The following is a 24,188-nucleotide window of genomic DNA, read 5'->3' as shown; positions in this document are numbered from 1 at the left end:
TATTGAGTTTCTGGTGAAAATTTAAGCAGCAAAGTTTCATTCCGTTATTCTCAACTAGATTTTCCTTCACTTTCAAAATCATTTTCCCTATTTTAATTGGCTTAAAATGTGGAGTATCATAATTTTCCGTTACGACTACAAACCTCAAGTTCTCTAATATATTGAAATGGACTCTCACTATACGACAAGATGTTTCCTAAGGTAATGAGTTTTCGAAAGATTAACATAATGAATTTCTACTTAAGATGGCTAGCGTGCTATACATATTTCAAGAGAGTTTCAAAATTAAAGGAGCGACGCCGGAGTTTATTAAACTAGAACTTGAACAAGCCAATTCACGCGTCTTCTAAAGTATTCTCTAGTCCAGCTAACGCATGCGCTTCATGTGGAACCTGCCGGCTATCGTTTTTCTCTCTTTCGATTCCGAATATTCTCCGATTGTCAGTTGGATGAAGCTAAAGGCTTAGATTAGAGGCGCAAGAGCAAAATCTCATCCAAACATTCGATCGCATGCTGATCTTAAAACTTTGTGAGAAAGGCAATGTTCTTATTAAGTTTCAGAACTTGTTTCGAAGAGATTTCCTTCGATTTTCAACTAGATATATTATCGTTTGGTCATTAAAATATATTGAAACTATTTTATGATGTTTTGAAAAATAATGACCATTTTTTTAACTTAAGAATTTTTACGCCATTTTTTCTTCTAAATCATTAATTGTTTTTCGGAATAAAATTTAAATATTATATATCGATACACTTCCTTAAACTAAAATTATCAAAATATATAAAGTTTTAATTTAGCAAAATTTAAATAATGACCATTTTATTAATAATTTTTAATGACATATTTTGAAGTTTTCCTCTGAAAGTATAGGAAAATAGTATTTAAAAACCTTAACTATTAGTTGTTTAGTTAAATCACAAATTTATAATAAAAACTGCGATATAAAATAATAGTAAACCATATTAACCGAAAATAAAAAAATTATATTAATCCAAATTCTATACATATGATTATAGATATGCATATGATTATTCAGCTACTTATCAAATTTCTAATTCAAGAGTTGAAGAAAATACCCTAAGTATAATAAATTCAGTACATAATTGTTTCCACGCAAACAACAATGCATATTTTGCATTTACATAAGCACGACATAGTATATCATCAGAATCAAACATATTCTATCACTAAAACACATAGGCATAAAACTTACAATGGGTGTATTGCCAAATATATTTAAAGAACTTCTTCTTTTGTTGCTGATAATTCTCAAAACTGTGAGCTTTAAGCAAATGGAATTGGATTCCAGGCATTTGAGTACAAGAGTGGTGCATACAAGGTATGGTATGTTACGAGGATTTATCAGTACTTTGTCCAATCGGCAACTACAACCAGTCGAAGTGTTTTTAGGAGTACCATATGCTGGAGCACCAACTGGAGCCTTAAGGTTTATGCCACCTGTAACGTCACCACACTGGAAAGGTGTGAGGTTGGCAGACAGTTTCGGATCTGTGTGTCCACAAAAATTTCCGGACATTAAAAATGAGACCGATGCATTAAGGAAAATGCCTTTAGGACGGTTGAGATATCTTCAGAGACTTTTACCACTTTTGGCCAACCAGAGTGAAGATTGCTTATATTTAAACATCTATGTACCAGCAGTAGGTAAGTTAAGAAATATTTTCTTATTATTTTCATTAAAGACTGTAATTTATTTTAACCCGTAACGCATTTATTATAGGGACAAAAACGTAAATGACTAAAATATTAATTTTACCACGCTTTAAAAAAATCAGGATAAAATTATGGTGAAAAGTACTGGTATTCAGGAGACCGGTACTTTTTTTTCCAGAAAATTTATTTTTATCATAAAAGTTTCGCGAAAAATCAATCGAATGGACCATAATTTTTACAGTAATACTTATTGTAAAACCACTAATTTAATTTAATAATAAAACATTATAAAGTTTTACTATTCTAATTATATTTACTATTAAAGTCGTTCTATTATTGTTTTATAAACTTATAGCGTTTCGGTATAAAGTTTTACGATACAAATAGATTAAACGGGTGATGCACCCAGGGTTCCTTTTTACTGAAATATTAGTACATTACATAGTTCCATGTTTGAAACATTACGCGTTCCATGTTTGAAACACAATATCATTTATTTTTTTAAGCAATAATTAAGCTTTATTAAATGAAATTCGCTACAGTTTTCTGAATTTTTGCTTGTTTGGTTTTATTTGTTTTCTCAGGTTAAAATATATTTAGTTAACTAAAATGTTTTGCAGAAATATTTATTGCCCGCAGATATAATATGAGCTAATCCTGTCAGTTCTATCATTCTTTTTAATTTTAAGTTTTGGTTTAGCAAAAAATCAAATATAATGATTCAATCTAAAATAAATAAATAATAAAATCAGTTTATAAAAACTGGAGATATGTATATTGTTTCCTACAAATGCATGTTAAATGAAAAGTTTATTTTTTATAATCACTAAGTTCATGAATAAATATTTTTTTTTACTATTATACGTATTTTTAAACTTCCATAACTTTACATTTTTTTCATAACTTTTAAGAATGCAATGAAAAAATTTCAATCAAAATATTTCGTTCACATTTTAAAATATATATTAATTTTTTTACCAAGCTTAATTTATAATTTCTTATGTGTACTTTTTTTAGCAAATTAAAATACAAAACAAATTTTTCACAAACTTGTTTCTACTACATGCTACTGATTGTTTCTGCTACTAAGTTTTTAGCATATGTAGCATGAGTTTGAAAATTCCAATATTTCTCTTAAGATTTTTATTTTAATTGCATATTTCTCCTTTTAAAATAAAGAATTATATGTACCAATATTTCAAAGAGTAACTCGTTAAAATATCTAAACAACTTCTCCCGTCATTGCTGCTGCACTTTAGGCTGTTTCAATCTGCATTAAAGGATGAAACATTATATAATGTGTAAAAATACAGAGAGGAAAATGTGCTAGAATAAAAGTAAATGAAATTAATAGTAAACAACATAAATAATTTAAAAATTATTAGTACTCGAACATGTTTAATATCAATTATATATTTTTTTTAATAAAAAAAAGATTACCTATACTTACAGAACCAGTCAGAAAAATAGTCGAAAGACATTTCTTTAGAACATTAAATACGATTCTGAAAGTTACAAACTGTAAGATGAGCAATGTCGTGTAAATAAAATAGAAAATCCAAATAAAAATAAATTTTAAAATTAAGATTAGTATATTTGAACTCGGTTCCAAAGCAGAAGTTGAATTTGGAAGCGAAGGATAATACACATCTTATCAATGCAATAAAATAACATTTATAATTTTGCTTTTAAACATTTTTTAACTAAAGACTGTTTATTCCGTTGCTTTGAATATTATGTATCTTTATAAAAATAGGAATTCTTTCAGTTCGTGTTTTTTTAATAAATAAAATTAATAGTTTTTTTTAATGATTATTTCAATTAAAAAGTTCAGCAACGTTAGTAAATAAAACAATTGAAATTATATTTAATTTTTATGAAATTTTCATAAAAAAAGAATCATTGGAAAAAGTTTATATAGGATGACATCTTTACTTAAATAACTAGAAATGCTTTAATGAAAGATAAAAGAATTTACATTAATTGTTGAATTTGAAATAATTCCTGGTTTCAAATATCTGAGAATTAAGTATATATATTTTATTTAAATCTTTCTTCTCAAATTTGTTATTTACGATAATTATAAATGTCTTTTTTACAGTAACACCATAAATAATTGTCAAGTAAAATTGAAGAGTTTGAATTAATTCCATACAGTCGTTTTATAATACCATATATTCACAATATATATGTTATTACTAAATTTCCTCTTTGGTAAATAAATTAAGATATTTGTTCAAATTTTTGTTTTTCCGTTTTATTCAACATATTGAATTTGATAATGCCGTTTCTTTTTATGAGATTGAAATTCTGGTTGTTAAGTAAACTAGTAGTCCAAGAACGCATCTCATTCATTTGAAAATTATGAGCTTTTCTAAATGAAAAAAAAAAGTTTTAAAAATTAGCCATTTTATTTTTTAATAAAGGAATTTTTTTTTGCTTAAAGCAATTTTTAATAAATAGATACCAATACAAATAGTTCCCTCACATAGCATTTGGAAGAAAAAAAGAAAGGAAAACGTTTTGTAAGATTCATGGGATGTTTCAAAATGGCAAGCAGAGCTGGAAATGTTCAGGCATTTCCATATTTAGTGTCATTTACTTTTATAAAATATTATTTTTCTCGCACAATGTATTAAAATCTTATTGTCTGGGAAAATAAACTAGAAAAATATTTTTATTTTCTAGAATATTTATTGTTTCTAGAATTTTAATATTTTCTAGAATACAATGATTTTTTTATTACTATAATATATATTTCATTATAAAATTGAGAAAGTAATATACTGCATTTTAGTTTCAATAGAAAATTGCTGCTCGAAATTAAACTAATATATTAAAATGCTATTAATAACTATTGTTTCTAATAGTTATTAAAAATTCACTAACTATAAGCAACCTGGAGTAAAATGAGTAGCTTAGATTTAAAAAAAATTATTATTAGTCAAAATTAAAATTGTATTCAGCTTACTGGTTCTTTACAATCGATTCTTTTGAATTATTTCATTCTAAATCTTCTACAGTCACGTCACACTCCTGGGACTAAACACACACCCAAATTAAAAAGGGGGGATTATGCTAAAATTAAAGGGAATGTCGCTAAATTATAAAAAGACTGACTTGTCGTACAAGAATTATTTTAATGTTACCACGAAAAGTAATCATAAGGGAATTATCTAATTTATGGCTAATAAGCTAAGGTAGATATAATAGGAGATAGTTATAAAAATTTAAAGCTCATAACCAAAGGCTCATAGTTATAATAATTAAAGCTCATGACCCAAAGGCGGTTTGCTAAATTTGTGATTAATTACGATTAATTAATTTTTACTGATGAGAGTCTTAGTTTATCATTATCTTAGTTTATCATTCTTAGTTTATCATCTTAGTTTATCATTTATCATCCTATTCGCATGTATTTATTCACTAAGTAAATGATATGAATCTTTAAAACATAAATGACTTTTTGAAAACTTGTAGAAAAATATTTCAACGAAAATCAAATTTCGAAAATTATGTTTAGAAATATTTTAAATAATGTGTTTATATTCTTCAAAATTTAAATATTGTTTTTCCTTTTAATTGTTAAAATAAGTATTGTTTTAATTTTAAAATATAAGATATCATAATATGTATAAATAGATTTATTATTAAGTATAACATTTAATGTTATTTCATTTTACGTAGATCACTTTCTACGACAACTGCAGACTTAAGGAAATATACATTCGAAAATAATTAACTGTTGGAAAATTTAGTTTTGTAGTTAGACTAAGCTAAATTATTTCAAATTTTGATAAAACTTTAAGTCATAATAAAAAGATAAATAAGCAAAATATTGTGGCTTTAGTTATCCCGAATCCTTCATAAACTAGCAGTAAGAATTCAATATTTAGTTTATATTAAAAATTGACGGATCAATAAAAATCTGGTGGTGAGGTAATCAATAAAGTAAAACAACTATGAAAAAATAATTTGAGATAATGTTTATAATATTTTAAAAGGAGTACAACTTAAAATTACAAAATTGGTAATAAAATTTATAAAAAGTTTTAAGTTTATGATAAAATCCAAGATGCCTAAATGTAAAAGTTTATTAACTTACCTTATGCATAACAAATATATACTAAAACACAAGATAAAAAATGTAACTGAAACCAGGAACTTATCGCATGAAAGGAAAAATCAAATTCAAAACTGTATTGCTAGAACCGGCATCTGAAATTTTCCCAGAAAAAACAGCCTTGGATTCTCGTAAAGGTTTAAAAAACAGTACTTGCTGTAATGATGGATCTTGTTACAAAAAGAGTTTTATTTGCATTAATAATATTTTTAATGTTGCTTTTTTCCTTGAAATAATATATTTACATGCATTATTTTAGGAAGGATTATTAATAAGAATGCCTAAATATTTTTAAAATTAATAACTTGCATCCATTTAATTTCAACAGATGTCACAATAAATTAATAAATTATTAGTCTGGTTCAAAAATCTATTTGCGTTTGATTTCTTTGTAAATAAAAAGTTTTAAGCTTGAAAATAATTAAAATTTACTTACCACAAAGACAAGAATACCAAACATAAAAAAGATGTCAGATAGGTAAAATATAAAAGCACAGAACTCTATTTTAAGTGATTTAAAATTTTTGCACAGCAAAATTCCGGGTCAATTTGTCCTGCCATTTTATTTAACATTTTAAAATGTGGAGGTAGTGGATTGGAATCCCCCCTTGATGCCGGGTTCATCCTTGAATTCCTTTTATCTAATTTGTGTTACATGATTTTCAATTTTTCGAAGTTTCATAAGCCATAATTTTAATTGAATATGTAAGTCTGCATATTTATATGTTTACAAAAACCATTGTTGGCCAATCGGCTTCATCGTTTCACAAAACCGTATGAAGATTGGAGGTAGAAGGTTCAAGCATAACCGTATCTTTGTGTTGTCCTTCTCTGACTTGTTCAATCTGTTCTTTTACCTGACAAGGGCTTGTATGTATATGTACACACACAGAATGCATAATTATACGCACATCTTCGTACAAGCAAAATCCATTGGATACCTCTTCAGATGCGCAAAATCAATGAACGGAATTAAATGCTTCCCAGTGTTTACTCATTTGCTTATTCAAGACTAAACTTGATTATGATCTCTGGTGTATGCATAATGCAGTAAAGGCAATTCAGTCAGTTTGGTGGATTTAATGTTTATTTACCAAGGCATTTGGCTGGAATTTAATTCCCTATGTGAAGGTGGATGATCGAACAACACTTTTTCTGCAGAATCATGTAGCAAAGAAACCGCTGTCAGCAAATATTGCTGATAATCTCAAAAATCTTTTAAAAAAGTTAGGTGAACACATAACCAGTAATTTTTGAATACTTTGTAGTTGTAGCAGCACTGGAGTATGTAGTAGCAGTGTACTAATGTTGGCGGTCATAGAAACATCCCCTTGGAAGACTTGAGATGCCATCACAATTTTGATCCTTTTCCGAGGGTATGGCATTCCCGCTTCAGTAGCCCGACGACTTTCGCGTAAAGTTGACTTTACGGTGAAACAGTTTAACGAAGATCAATACCATGAATTATCAGTTCTTTCACATGCTGATCAAGATGGTCACCCACCCGCTCACTGACGTTATGCTCTGTTATGCTTTATATCGGTTCTTTACTGGGAAGCGTATTTTAGTGATCAGTTCTCTGCGAGAGTAAAATGTATTTATATATGTGTGTACATTTGCAAGCACTTTGTTTTGCATCTAAATCATAGCAATAACAAACAGTAAATTCAAAAACTATTACGTACAGTGAGCAAAAAAATGATATCACCCTGAATAACTCCTATTCTAATGATCGAAATTTCACGTACTAAGTGACAATCTTAATGGTTCCTGGGGGTGACCTTAAATAAGCTAATTATGTAGTGCTAACTATTAATTAAGTTACAAAATTAGACACAAAAACGTACTTTCTCTGAATAAGCATAGACTTTTTTTACATATTTGAATTCTTAACTTTCAAAATATAGGGGGTAGCCGTCATCTGGGAAATAATGGTTCCCATTGTTTGGTCTCGAGAGCGATTCAAAGTTCAGACCTCTTAATGTTAATTTCACTTTTTGCGTTTTAAGTAATATTTTTAAAACTAATCAAGCAATTAAAAAAAATTGCACCTACTCATAAAATTCGTTTACCCAAACATAATTTCATGCAAAAAATAACTTTCAATAATTATTTATTGTTTAATATATTTGTGGGTGATTTTGAACGAAAATTTAAATTTTGTCGTATAATGTTTCATACCATATTAATCAACGTATTTTTCTATTGCAAAATCTTAAGTTTTAATTTTTATTTGTTTAAGTCGGGAAAAACAAAGATTTATTATTTAAAAAAAAATAATTTGGTAAAAATGAAGAAATATTTAAATGTTTTTAACTTATGAGGAACTTAACTTGCGAGCGCGTAGAATAAAATTTCAGTGATATTTTTTCGATAAGAACCAATTGCTAATCCTTTTTTTTAAATTATGAAATACGATGTTTCTTTTTAAGTCGTGTGAATATTTACTCGTAATTCATCAAAGCGATTAGAATAAAACATTTTATTGAATAAATACAATTTATTCAACGAATGTCGAGTTTTATAAAAGTATGTTTTCGATAGAATGTGATTAAAAAAACATCAGCCTTTTTTAAGTTTATTTTTTAGTTTGATCTTTCAATAATTGATACAATTTTAATAACATACAAAGCTATGCGTAGATTTGGAATCATATGCTTATCAATTCCTTCAATGCATAATTTATAATTATTAATAGGAATGCGTAGTCAACATTTTAAGCATCTTAAAATTTCTCAACATCTTATATATCGTCTTAATCTTAAAATAAATTTGTTAATTGCCTGTCCACGTGTGTTTCGTAGAATTATTTTAGAATTATAATTATAAATTTCTCAAAATCTTACAGCTTATCTTATAGCTAGCTAAGAATTAAATCTGGTTGAGAAATTAAAAATTTTCTGCTGATTAAAATTATTTGATGCATAACAACTGACTATTTACTAAACATACTATTTTTTCGAAAAATGAAGATAAACTATTGTATGTCTTTTTTTATTGTTTCTTATTTATTTGAGAAATGAAGGATAAATGCGTATATGTGCACAGCAAAAAATACAACAGTCTACTTTATTTTTTAAGTAAACAAAAAATTATGGACACACAATTTTATTTCCACGTTCAAAGTTATTCTTACGCTCAAACTTTACTATAGTTGCCCTTTCAAAAAGGATAATGTTACAAAAATTTGTTTAAAAAGTTGTTAATATTATTTTTCAACTTTAGCACAATTCAAAAATATATTGCTATAGAAGGTAAATACTTGATATGCCTTATTTTGTTAAACAGCAAATACTAAGAATAGAAAATTATAAAAAGATTATAACCATGCAATTTTTAGAACCATCAGCTAAAAAAGTTTTTCTTTTTTTTCATTAGAAATTCCTTAATGCTAATATAAGATATGTTAAGAGATTTTTGGGTAGCAAATTATTTATCAATGCAATAAATATGTTTAGTAAATAGTTTTAAAATACTTTCTTTCGAAATTATAAATAGAAATTGTTTTTCTATTTTACCGTAAAAAACAAGAATGTTAATGTTTCTTTTATGCTCAATTAAAACGTGACAGTTATTAAAGTAACCCCGGAATTGAAATCTGTTTGAGCGTAACATTTAATTGCTTGAAGCAGTTAGAAACAATTAATCATTAGAAATTAAACTTATTCTTTTATTTCGTTAAGAGCGGTAGGAAAAATGAGGAAAAGTAGTGAAAAGTCCCGTTTGCCATCATACTTACTATTCATATATTTAATCATATAACTTGAGTTATTTAACCAAATTAATAAAACAAAATAAAGGGTAAAATATAAATTCTATTGAAATACGTCAGTAAGTATGTACTAAAATGTATCTTGAATAGATTTTGGATCGATGAATGAAAAATATATTTTCCAAAAATTTCGAATAAGGCAAGAGACGTTAACATGCCGAAATAATTGACTTATAACTATACTTAACATTGATTCCAGGGTAGAGTGGTCATTGTATTGTTTCATTCGACTTTTGAAATTTTACGTGTAGACAGAAATGTTTAATATCCTGAAAAATAGTTTTCAGAGCAACAGACGAAAAATAAATTAATAAATAAATAAGTAAAATAAGATAAAATAAAATGCTTTGTACTTTCTGGAAAGTTTGAATTATATATTATTATTGTTTCCGTTTTCAATCTAACAGACATAATCATTATCTTACGTAAAACTAATTTTAATATCACATTGAATATTTTAATTTAATATACTGGGTCATAAAATGAATAATCCCTTGAAACTTAAGCGGGAAAATAAAAATCTCCTTATCTTCAAAAAATATGAAAATTTAAATAAATGTCGGTATGTTTTGATCACTCAAAAAATCACGTCGTGAGTCATTAACCTCTAGCGATCCCTGAGAATGGCAACATTTGAAGTAAGTCATCGTTCAGCACGCTCAAAAGACTAAAAGAACACGGTAGAGAAGTCCCTCTTCAAGAAAACGATAAATCTATTACTGCACATCTTGGGGATAAATTTAATCTTGATAATGACAAGATTCTAACCACACCTGCCACATCAGCTCATCTTGACACCCGGGAATCTTGTTTTGTTCACATGAATGCCGATTCTCTTGTTAATGATATAGTTCTCTCCATGTTTTCCGATATTAGTTCTCACACCATCTTCTCCATGGAACGTGAGAATGCATTTTTGATTTTTTGATATTTGATTTAACTCTTGGAGTACTGTGGTTTTATTTTCAACTTTTATTTATGCTTTTTCGTTGCAACTTCACATATCTGTTTTATATCAATTTTTTCTTCATTTACGTCATGCGAGTCTTAAGAATGGGCTTTTATTTTCTTCATATTCTTTGACGCCAATAAAGTTTCTACCATCAAGTATAATGGATCTTTCCTGATCAATATTTTGATCTGAATATTACGCTGAAAGAATCAAGCATCTCCAAATTATTATTTCAACTGGCTTCATGCTGTCCTTAAAACATTTATAAAATCTAGGCAACGATATTGAAATATAAAAGTCATCTTTAACTTTAAAATAACGAAAAGTTAAAAGTTAAAAATTTGTTGCCAGATATTTGAAGTATACATTGAAATTGATTATTTAATACTGCGGCGAATACAATCTTAATAAAATACTTTTATCTTCTTAGTTTTTCTGCCACTATTACAGTTTTTAAGGACATTACGAATTCTGCTTAAAAGGTGACTATTGTATTAGATGTATGTATGATGGTAAAAATCGTAAAATTGTTATATATTAGTAATAAAAGGAATATAATAGCAATATTTGGTGATTGCAAGAGTTGAACATGTTAAGTGACATTTTATGGGGAATTTGTGAAAATCCATTTCAGAATGTATAGAAACATCTGGATACTATTTGCGAGTTATCTTTATCTAAAGAAAGTCACGTAACTCATAAATTTGTAGAATGAAACATTTCTTTTTAAAAGAAAATGAATCGTACCTACTATATTCTTAAACATATATTTTTCAATCTTTTTAAAATATCACGTACCATTCACTGATTTTTTCAATTATAAAAAAAAGAATAATTACCATAAAGAAATTTAAGAAATATCGAAAAGAAGAATTAAAAGAAACATTGAAAAGGAGAAATAAAAGGAAAAAAAATATTTTGTTTTTTTGCTCACTGAATATAAAAATTTTATGTTTAACAGGGGTTGTGCAAATGCTGTGACAAACTTCTAGAGAAGTTAGGGTACATCATCAGGAATAAAATTTTATAGGAACCAATGCCCTGAAATTTCGTTGTACGCGACTGGGTGTATTCTCTATTCAGGAGCACTCGAAGAAACGGTTCATAATAGGGAGGCGACCCTAGCGGAGTACGGCAAATTTCCAGGAATAGGTTTGCATGCAATATATATTCTGATTAAGTGGCCCTAATTTCTCTAAAAGTTTCTCGCAGCATTTACGTGACTTCCTGATATATTTAATACTTTTAAACTTGTGCATTTCAACAAAAATGTCATTATTAAAATGTCATTTAAAAAAATGTAGATTGAAAAGATAATCTGATTTCAGGTTTGAAATCAGTGATAAGAATGTACCTAAGATCTGTTAAATCTCATGCAATAGGGAAAAAAATTATTTCCGAGTGCTATCGGGATTTTACTGTATTAAAGCGCTTAGCTAAGAATTAACCAACTGAAACAAATATATTTGTATTTTGGATATGCATTTAAGTCATAATTTATTGAGTAAGAAAGGAGCTTGTGCAGTTTTCTATCCCTATTTCTAAATACAAAATAAAAAAAAAAATATTTAAAAAAAATAGTTCTTCGAAAATTTAGTCTTAAAAATGGTGCGGTTATGGGATGAAAGAGTAAGAAGTAAATGTGGGATCTAGTGTTATTTAAAACTAAATTGTTTTTCTTTAGCAAAAAGAAAGATTCTTTGTTTCTTTAAAAGAGAACACAAAATTTGTTTTTAGGTTTACCTTACTTAAGACGTTTCTTTTAGAGAGCTTAGAGGAAACTTCTTAATTGCTTAAGATTGAGGAGAAGGAATTTTAAATGCTAAGCTAAAATCACCTGAATTTAACGTTCATATTTTTTTAAAACGAAAAGAAAAATGTTTTCGTTCATTCTACTTACTCTTTTAAAAATTTCTTTTAATAAATAAACTCGTTTTTTGTTTGGTTGCATCGCTGTAAAATTCAGAAAAAAATTTATTTTAGCGATTATAATCTTATGAGTTGAAAACAAGATTAGATCTTTTCATTGCTAAAATTTCTAAATTCTAAACTGATATATAGATTTTTAATTTTCTTGATTTTTGTTCTTTTTTATAACTATATACTTTAAAAAATGTTCACACATATTACCTGGCTACAGAAATGAAACAGGGCGAGTATTTAAATTCTTTATTACATTTAACTCATATTGATAACACCGAATCCGTTGCTCATCAAGAAGCTTGAGTGCTTCGTTTTTGATAGAATGGATTATTTTGATAAAAATGGTGCAAGAAACTTCCAAAACTGGGGAAAACTAACTATTTTCAACAGCTATTACAGTTAAGGTCAAACTAGCCAAAATTCTTTATCAAATGCCCATCATTAAGGTAAAAATTATGAATAATTTAATTTGATTATTTCAATTAACTTGATTTTTCAGCATTTAGCAACAAAGAAGCACTTTTTTAATAAAAAAAAACGTAAGCGTAAAAAATAAGCAGATGGTTTAGAACAGCGGTTTTCAAATGGTGTTCGGCCGAACCCTAGGGTTCCTTGGAAGAGTCATTAGAGACTGTGATTTTCTAAACCAGTATTAATTAAATTTAAATCCAATTACAATCCATTATTTATTTAATATTTCCGTATGAAATTATTTAATTGAAATGCTTGTGAAGGAAGAATGCTCAAAACAATGTTTTTTTTTCAAATAACTATATAATTAATTAATTATGAAAGTATATATGCATTTGAGAAAATTTCCATTAGTATTTCACATCGAATAAAAATAATCAATTTTAACAATGAAGAAGTATGCTCTCTGAAAGAAAATCATATTCAATCTTTAATTTTCTTCCTTTTTCGTTCTTACTTTAATAGTAACCATATTTTAGTCATTCATTTTTCAGTTTATACATGCACTAAATTCAACTGGAATATAGTTTCCACTTTAGACTTTTGAATTCAACTGTCTAATGTGAAACTCAATTTTTAGTTTAATATTGATAAAGCGATATGATGAAAAAATTTCATTCATTCACAAAATATTTTCAAAATGATAAATACAATTTAGTCCCTTACGTATTTTCAAATAATCAATAGTCTTTCCTTAATTAGTATATTTAAAATAGCTATGAAAATTTATTCATTCAGTCTCGTGGTTCCATTAAACAAGGTCAATCATTTTATATTCCACAGCCGAATTAAAGGGAGAACCACTGGTTTAGAAGCGTTTCAAAAATGGCGTGTGGTTTTTGTGTTTTACTATGTGTGATTTACCATAATATAAAAAATTTAAATAATCAATAATTGCAAAAATTATTAACTATTAACTTTTTCATAAAAAATACCACGTGCTCCACCCTTCATACTACAAAATGACAACTACAGAGTTGATATTTGCCATTTTTATTTGAAAAATTATACACGATTCAAATTTTATTTTTTAAAAATGAATTGCAATTTTAATTTCTTTTTTCACAATTTTTTCTCACTCTCTACGTTAAATAATGACTCTATGCCCTCTGTTGCAAAGAGAAGTAGTAAAATTTATTTATTTCTCAATTTATTTCATACTATTACTCTTCTTTGCTGCTTAGGGTGGAAGAAATGATGGGTTGCCGTAAAAGCATCAAGGTTTTCCCCAACTGTTATTTAAATACTCGTTTACAAAGAGAAATGGTTTTGATAATAATAGATATATGTCGACTGATCAAAATTTATATGTCGACTGCCAAAAATGTATCGATAAATTTATAAAGATAGGTTGATTTTTAGGGAAAGCGGAAAGATATGCATTAAAAAATTTAAGTTAACACCATGATTATGCACTGTACTTCTAAGAATATGAATTTTTTTTCTCAAGTATGTATCAGAACTTTTTTTAATTACAATAGAAATTTGTACTACTGTAAATGCAAAAATTTTGCTTGCATAAAACCATTCTGTTGAACCATCATCAGTGGTAGCTAAATTGAAAGTTTGGGTTTTGTTTTGATGGTAATTTTGCTGATTTTTTTTTACTCCTTTTATCTGATGCTACATAACTACACAGGCAAGTCATTGACGTCGAGCCTGTTTTAATACTTGCCCTTGTATTTGGATTCAAAATTACATTAAAACAAAGAGATATATGACATATGAACTACTTTAAATAAAAATTGGAATTAGAGGTATTTGAAATTTTTATTAACTGAAAGTCCATTTATTGATAAATATATTTTATTAACAAATTCTTTGCTAGATAATTATAACTTATTTTCCTTTACAAAATTTCTCACCCCTTCATGAATTAAAAAATTAATTTAAGTTTCGATTTCATGAAAAAATATCGATATATTGTAGTAAAACAATGATGAATACTTTGCAGTCATGAGTTGAGAGGGGTATCACAGACTTTTAAATAATTGAAAAGGAAAAGCGTCAGTTGTTTAATTGTAACAATGCCTAATGCTAAAACTATGGAAAGAATTCATTTTTCAAGTGTTTCTCGTCTATGAACTAATTGAAACTGTTTATCAACTTTTTGACGGAGGGGGAGGGGCAGTAAAGTTGCCCCTTTGCACAAGGACACTATTTTTTTCTATATTTATAAGAGAGAATCATTTTATTATTATGATTATTTTGCTATTATGATTATTTTCTCTTCATAATAAATATTGAAATTGATAACGTGATTTCTATTACAAGTTTAATGTTATTTCCGGTCATTTCCAATGATTTCATACTAATTGTTGTTTATTTACTTTTCTCAAATAATGCAGGCTTTAAATTTGGGATTTTTTTAAAAGTTTTACATTTTCAAAAGCCTAATAATAAAATATTTTAAGCTATTTGAATATATGTATATAAAAAGCACCATCTAGATGTTTTTATATATTTTAGATAATAAACGTAACTCTTAAAAATACGAATTTAAATATTTTTTGAACTGATCGAGACAACATCCCTGAGGAAATTTATTTCATGAGCTTCTTTTCCGGCTATTCTGATAAAAAAATAAGTATATGTCCTTCTGTTTGCTTCATGCCCTTTGAAATATAAGTTTCTTTGAATATATCTGTTTATGGATTTAGTATTCGAAAATAGCCTGTTAGCCATAGAAAAACTTCCAATAAATAAGAGATTTAGGAATAGTAAATGGTAGCTTATCCAGATTTTGATACAAACGTAGCGAATAAGAATAATGTATTGGAAATCCCGAACAACATATCTATGGAAAAAGTCAACAAATTTATGATATCTATTTTACGATAATCCTTACCTGATAGCCAAAAAAATAGCCTATTATGTTTCAAAATAAGTTGTCCGAAAATCTATTGAAAAAAATTAGTTTAATATTTCAATAAAAGCCTTGTTATTAGTAATCGAGTATCATTATAAACTAAACTTGAAAAACAAACAAAATTTTGATACAATTGTAGAGAGAATAATAATAATGTATCGGAAATTAAGAACAACATATTTAATGAAAAGGACAACACATTTAAGATATCTATTTGACGTGGACTATATTCCTTACCTAATGGACAAAAGTATGACCGATTCAATTAAATAATAAGCTGAACGGAGGACTGTAGCAGGAAATTTAGTGTAATATTTCACTAACAACTTTGTTGTTTATAATCGAGTATCATTGTAAGGTGAAAATGAAAATTTTGATTCGAAAGAAGCGAGAATAATAATAATGAAATGGAAATTCTGAACAACATATTTATAGAAAAGGGCAACACACTTGTATCTATTTTAAGGAGAAAGCTATAATCTCTATCTGATAGACAAAAGAATGACCGATTCAGAATAAGATGCCCGAAAGTTTACTAAAGACAATTTAGTTTGATATTTTAGTAACTACTTCGTTATTAGTAATCAAGTATAATTATAAAGTTAACATTAGGAATGCTCATGACGGAGAGAAGCTTTAAAAATCTCATATGAAGAGAAAATCTCAGAAAAAAAACTCAGTTTTCTCGCTTTTTAACTAAGATAAATTATATAATGACCGTAAAATTTGATGCTTAATGTTTTCAAAATTTATGATACAATAATTATGTTAAATTGTTATAAAATACCCAGATTATTCCAATAATATACTGCAGAGTTTCGGATTGTGCCTAACTTGGTTTTTTAGGCCGACTGCAAGCAACATTTCCATTTTACCCTGAGCCCGACGTGCAGCATATTGACAAGAGTTCTTGATAGTTCTTCTTGATAGTTGAAGAGTTCTTCAAGAGTTGACAAAACATGGTTTCTACTAATCTATGTCTTAAACGACTCTTGCAGGAGAATCTTCTTCAGAGACTCGTGTTTTGTTTGTGATCAAGAACAAACAAAACATGGTTTCTACCAATCTATGTTTTAAACGACTGTCGGCAGAGAATCATCTTCAGAAACTCGTATTTTGCTGGTAATCAACAAGTGTCAAGTTGAATTTTTCGTGTCATTTGGCAGTTTCGTGTCAAAACAGAGACATTGTTAGCAGAAGATCTTAGGCGTGTTTTCTGGTCGTGTTAGTCACAGTGGTGATTTAGTTCTATCGGGTAGGTTGGTGCTACTCGTCATATTATTCTAATATAATTCCTCGTTAAAATAATTTTTCTTCGAAAATATTTGAAGTATTATTTATTAATTAATATAAACAACTATTAATTAAATTGTGATTCAAATAATTGTTGTCACCGCAATAGTTGTTCTTGGCTCCAAAAAATGCGGTTTTGGCCTATCTACTATTTGTGTTTCAGAGTTTGTTTGTGATCAAGAATTCTTGGTAAGATGTTTCGCAAAAGCCTCATGACAAAATGGAAACATTGTGTGCTGGAGAATTTATGCGTGCTTTCTACTCGTGATAGGTTGTTGTCACAGTGGCAAGCTATAAAGATAGCAGTTACATATTTTATTATTCTAATAAAATTAAATCATTGAGATAAATTTTGTTGAAAAATATTGAACGCGTTGTTCATTTATTAATTAAAATAAATCATTATTTTAGCTGCAATTTGCTTGTTGTTAAAATGGGAAATGCTGTTATTATTTAAAACGTTTCTAAATAGCGTTTGTCTGTGAAGCTTCTACAAGTGCTACACATAAATCACAACTTAAATGCTTGGTGGGTGGGAAATAAAAATCGAATTTTATTAAACAACGAAATTAGAACTTAAAACTATTTTTTTTTTAAAAATGGTTCCGATGGCATCTGATTGAGGCTATTCGAAAGGCATCCAGTCTACAGCGAGAAAAGGCAGCAATGTATAAAATCATAGTTCATATTTTTCAAGATTTTAATTCTTAGTCACAAATTAAGATATTGTTTTAACTTTACCACAAACAACCATACTTTACCACGAATTACCAAACGATGTAGCTGTGGAATGTTTGATCGGAAAACTGAGATTACTTATTCATGTTGTTTTACAGAAATTCCAAGCAGGATAAAGTTTTTACGTGTCATTTTTCATGTACACTACCCATTAGATTTCTAAATTCTTCGGTAAAAATGCTCTCGAAATTTTTCAAAGCCAAAAGAAACCTTTTTTAAAGGGTTGGCCGTAAATTTTCTTTGAAAAAGGTTTGTTTTCTCACAATATTTTACGAAAAAAAGGGCTCTGGTATCATTCTTTATTCAACTGTATGAACATTCATGGTTCTACTTTTGCATTCATGAAGTGGACAAAAAGCTAACAGTTTTATCTGAGTATTTAAAGTTGTTTTTCTCTAAATGGAAAGTATAAGAAAGCTATACTAATCTTTTTTTAAGAAGCTTACAGTAATTAATTTATGAACTACTACTTTTGAGAAATCTTTAAGATCTTTATTATGCCCTATTATAAATAAAAAAAATTAACAATCAAAACTATTACATAGAGCAATTATTTGGGTAGACGCTATAGATTTCTTTTTTTGTAACTTTCAATTTTTTATTTTAATAGCGCATTTTAGATTAATAAAATATTAATAAATGCTTGGAAAAGTGAAAATATTTTAACCTTTTTCTTTCAAAAAAAATTAAGAATTTCAAGCATGAATCGGAAAACTAATTTATCAGTCTCAAATTAAATCACTCCCAAAAACCTGTCATGCCAAATTGGATTACATGTATTCGGTATAATTAAAGAAGATGTGAGTTTAAAAACGTTTTAATTGTTTATTAACATGATAAAAATAGTTAAGATTTCAGGAATAGCAGATATTTTATTACTATTTTTTCCATTGATAATGAATACGTTAATTCCATATAAATTTATCACCTTACTGAGAGTCATTTTGACCATTATTTTTAATTTCTTTCTACAAAGTGAAAGAATTCATTTACGCATTTCTATTCTGACAGTAATTCAGAAAATGGCATTTGAATTAAAATGCAAATGTAAGTAAATGAGATTCTTTTAAGGAAGTGAGATTCTTTTTTTCTAAAGCTTTGGTTAATAAAATTGTAACTTATTAGCAAATCATTAATTAAGCTTGAAAATCAGTGGTAAGAGAGTATTTACTGCTGATGAAATTTTATCCAAAATTGAATACATTAAAAATGATATATTTCTTGCTATATTCAATATATTGAAGCAACGCTAACACTTTTTTTCGGCGTTTTAGATTATGTTACATTTTGTTTTGCTTTACAAAAACTATAAGAATCTGAAAATTTAAATTACAAACGGCTGACAAAAAAGTACATAACGTACGATAAAAATAATAATAATAGTAATAAAAAACTTTGTAAATGACTTAAAAAATAAGATCAGGAGTTTTAAATTAGAATTATTGGCTCAACAATTGTTAATTCGATAATTAGTTAAAGCTATTATAAACACAATAAAGCTTTCTGTAAAAAAAAGCATGCAACTGATCTACAACGCGCAGAATTGTAACAACAAAGATGAAATTTGAAGCTCTGAAAAAGCTATTTTTATCCAAAGATATATTTATTGCATGTTTCTTTCTGAATTACAATTTGTAGGGGAAATTGATAAAATTTTTAGTAATTTCTTAATTATTTCATAAAATTTTCTTCAATTAATATCTCCATTGTTGTAGAAATATGCATCAATCTCTTTCGAGATTTCTATATTATAAGCTAGTGCATGATTTGTCAAAAAAAATCGAAGCAACAAAAACAAGATAAAGGGAGATAGACAGATATATATGTATATATATATATATATATATATATATATATATATATATATATAAATATATATATATATATAGAGAGAGAGAGAGATCGGGTGTTGCCAGAATTTATATTTATTTTTCCTCAAAATGTAAAAAAAAGAAAAAAATTATTTACGAGAAATCAAATTCATTTCCTGTTAGAATTGTTATAATAATATAAACCTCGTTAACAATAAAATTACTTCTCATTTATTTGTTCTTATTGAGTAACAAATTTTTCTAAGCGTAATTTTTAATAATAGTTATTATTTTGATTATTAATTATGGAAGTAATTTAGAAGATTTATTATTTTTTTTTAAAAAAATACAATACTAGAGGCTAAAGAGCAAGGAAAATATTTAGATTATTATTATTTAAAAGAATGGCACTCTTTATTATAAAAAAATATACTTAAAATTCTAGTAATAAATATTACAATGAATACAACAGGTTCAGCTCACAATTATCACAAGATTGATAGTCACGCCTATATCATTTCTTACTTCTGAAAAGGTGTCACTGAAAAAGCTTTTCTATTGAGATAAATCCATAGAACTTAGTAACTGAGAAATAATTAAATTCATTCCCTTAAATGCTGCTATGAAAGTAATTCAGAAGATTTTTTTTAATTTTTTAAAAAAATACAATGCTAGGAACTAAAGAAGAAGGAAAATATTTAGATTATTATTATTCAAAAAAAATTTGATGCATTTATTACAAAAATATACTTATAATTCTGATAAAAAATATTACAATGTATACAATTGATTCCCTTTACATTTATCACGATTTATAGTCACGCCTATAAATTTTTTCATATCTGAAACGATGTCACTGAGAAACACTTTGCTATAAAGTTAAATCCTTACAAAATTAGTAATTTAGAAATGGTTAAATTTATTTGGGTAATGCTGCACTGAAAGTAATTTAGAAGATTTTTAAATTTTTTGAAAAAAAAAAATTGATACTAGACGATAAAAAACAAGGAAAATATGTGAAGTATTATTTAAAAAAAATTTCACTCTTTACTATAAAAATATACTAATAATTATTTCAACGAATACAAAAGATTCCCTTCACAATTATCACATGAATGATAGTCACGCCTATACCAATTCTTACTTCTGAAACGATGTCACTGCGATAAATTTTTCTATTAAGATAAATCTCTAGAAACTAGTATATTAAAAATGATTAAATTCATTTACGTAATGCTGCTATGAAAGTAATTATTCCAAGTAGAAGGTTTTTTTATTTATTTTTGAAAAAATACGATGCTAGGATCTAAAGAAGAATTAAAATATTTAGATTATTATTATTTATAAAAATTGGCTGTATTTTCTAAAGTATACTTAAAATTGTAATAATAAATATTACAATGAATACAATCGATTATCTTTACAATTATTACAAGATTGAGAGTCACGTCCACTACATTTCTTACTTCTGAAAAGATGTCACTGAGAAAAATTTAGCCGTAAAGATAAATCCCAAGAAAATTAGTAATTTAGAAATGCTTAAGTTCATTTGCGTAATGCTGCACTGAAAGTAATTTAGGAGATGATATCAGAAATGGAAGGCTGATCTAAGGAAATAAGATTCTCTTTAGGATGTTTTAAGGACGGATCAATGAAAGTGTGAACTTAATAGTAAGGCGTCCATTAAAACAAGAGTGCGATTGTGCCAGAAAGGAAATAGTAATTGCTGATGCGATTTATCCAGCTTTGGGTGATGGAGATAAAAGCTCGCAAGTCTTTAAGAAAGTTAATGACTGAATAGTCAATATAAACAAGAATATTTGTTTGCTCAGTAATTTAGCATAATCAGGAATATTCGAATTGCTTTGACGTTCATTGCGAAGGCGCTAAAAGCAAAAATTAGGTTACTTTATACTAATGTTTAGAGAAGGAATTAAATTCGATAGCATTAGATTTTTATAGCTCTTTTTATTAAGAGGAATGTTTTTTTTTTCTTCGGAAATTGGTTCAATCATTCTAATTACTATTTCCAGTCATTCAGGCATATAGGTTGATCGATTTAATAGTTAAATTATGTAAATCATTTAATAAAATGCATTACTTGATTTCTTAAATATATGTACGGAGAAAAAATTTCTGGTAAAATTATCTTACTGTATGGTAATGACATTTATGGTAAAACAAACCATAATTCTGGTTAATGGAACCAAAATAAGCGATATTTAAACTATTTATTTGGTAACTTTTCGTTCATATGGTAATGATTTACCAGAATTCCGGTTTTTAAAGTTTTAGTGTTTAATACCTCGCATTTAGTAAAAAATAGAAAATTGAAAAGTAAATTTAACTGAATAAAGGATTTCTACGCCATGTTTTGAAATATCATGACAAAATTACCACATTTAACAAATTTTATCACATTTTGTTAAACCATGTTTAATTGTTAATTTTACTAAAAGCATTACCAAAGCACTTCGGTAAAAATCAAGGAGCTTTCTGGTGATCCCATAGAGCCATAAATATGGTAAATTCTACTGTATTCTAAAAGTTTTGGCCGAACTTTTCTTTTCTCAGTATAGTGTACATATTTTTTAAAGTTTTTATACTCTAAGTCCGTATTTATGCACTAAGTAAAGTTAGATGGTCGATACAAAAAATCTTCAATATTTAAAAATAGCTTGCTTACGTTCAATTGTTTTATTAATGTTCTTGATATTACCAACTTGGTCCATAATATTAACAAAAAATACTACTCTGAAAAGGTGAAATGCATAAAAAAATTCATGCAATAAAAATTTAAGCTTATAAATGTTCTTTATCCCAAGCTCTTACCAAATTTTTCCACTTTAACAAATTTTGAAAAATATTATAATATTATATTTTATTGTTAATTTAACTTTGGTAGAAGCTATCGGGTTCCTTATTGTTCCCATAGACCCTGAAAAACACCAAATTTTACCATATTCTGATAGTTTTGACCATACTTTTTCTTCCCAGAGTGACACAACACATTATTCCCTTAGCTATTATTATTTAACTGTATCATTCAGATTCAACTTTAAATATGTTATTTTTATGTAAATTTATATGTAGATTTTTATACGTAAATGCTAACATTTAATTACAGTAAGGCGTCCATTAAACAAGAGTTCAGCTTCACTAGAAATGAAATAGAAATTATTGATAAAATTTGTATTAGATATTATTAGAGATAGAAATAAGAGCTAGCAAGCTTTTTAAGGAAGATAATGAGGCAGCATTATGAACAAGATTATAAGATATATTTGCTTTGCAATATTTTCAGAATATTCGAATATATAAATCATTTACTAAAGTTTATAATTAATATTTCAACTCACTCTTGTGGGTTAGTTAATAATAGTTAATTTATGTAAATTATATGCTAAAATGCACTGCTTGATTTTTTTAACAACCTCAGGCGATGGCTTGAACCTTTAACTCCATTTTGAAGCGCATTATGTTGAAAAAAAATGTAATATGTGTCATTCTTACGATATCCGTGATTTTTAATAATGTACAGAAAGTCTTAAAAATTATATCTATCTTTTGAAAACTCATTTGAACGAAAACAGAAGAAAATAGAAAATTGCGCTTTGCTGAGTTCTGCATAAGGAAACAGAACAATTTATTTTTCCCGAATTTCAACATTAGAGGCGCTATTTTATAGAATGAAATGGGAGCTGTTAATTCGAAAATCGTAAAACACTGTCTTCTGAAGGTTACCAGACAATTTACACTAAAATATTTCATCTTATGTATAATGATTTTTTTCCTCATTCTAAACAATGTTGTTATTGCAGAACACTCACTTTTCGAAACAAAATAAAAATAAGTAATTGACTAGGAATATTTATTGTGGTTCATAATTAAACACTGATAGATCGGGAAATAGCTAAAGATTGATAATGGAAAAATCATTCCTGTTTTACTCACAGTTTTATTTAAAACCAAATTACCTCAACAGTCAGAAAATTGATAGTTCGTGATTTCTACAGAATATGTTATTTAATACGCTATAAAAGCTACTAAGGTAGCATAAAATGAAAAACTTTATAAGATTTTTTTTAAGATTTCAGAAGAAGAATCTAAAAAAAAAAAACTTCTCCCTGATGGTAATCACCACAGAAACGAATAGCTGTTCCCGATTATGCTATTTTCAGGTTTTGGTTCATTAACTGAATACGTGGATCTATAGCTTTTCGTGCACAATTATCGAACCAGGCAAGAACCTAGATTGTTAAACTACTTCTACCCCTTTGCCTTGAAAAGGTGCCTCTCAAGCCTACCACTCCAAATATTAAAATGCTTACATCTTAATATTTAAGGACCATTTTATTTAATATTTTCGTGACATTATATGGTAAGTGTGCAAACAATAAGTTTTTTCTTATAAACTTTTAGTTGTTGCGTCTATTTCTATAACCATTAAAAAAAAGAGCAATTTTTCTTTCGTACCAGTGTATTTATTTTGGAATTACAGTAGCATATTGAACAATCAATGTATCATAAATTATAATAATATATCATAATATCGTTA

At 27.1% G+C, this 24,188-nt stretch overlaps 1 protein-coding gene across 1 annotated transcript in view; it reads left to right on the top strand.

Moving 5' to 3' along the window:
- Nucleotides 1-1,078: 1,078 nt before the first annotated feature.
- The window catches only part of LOC107453573 (neuroligin-4, X-linked-like), a 48,781-nt gene continuing 25,671 nt past the window's right edge, over nucleotides 1,079-24,188 (top strand). The window contains exon 1 of the mRNA XM_087157523.1: nucleotides 1,079-1,669. Coding sequence (XP_087013649.1) covers nucleotides 1,219-1,669 — 451 coding nt within the window. The 5' untranslated portion in view covers nucleotides 1,079-1,218. The remainder of the gene's footprint in view (nucleotides 1,670-24,188) is intronic.

The sequence above is a fragment of the Parasteatoda tepidariorum genome, chromosome 2 (assembly GCF_982258835.1).
Source record: "Parasteatoda tepidariorum strain Cologne lab strain chromosome 2, Ptep-v5.0, whole genome shotgun sequence".
Taxonomy (NCBI): Eukaryota; Metazoa; Arthropoda; class Arachnida; order Araneae; family Theridiidae; genus Parasteatoda; species Parasteatoda tepidariorum.
This window is presented reverse-complemented; position numbering and strand designations above follow the sequence as displayed.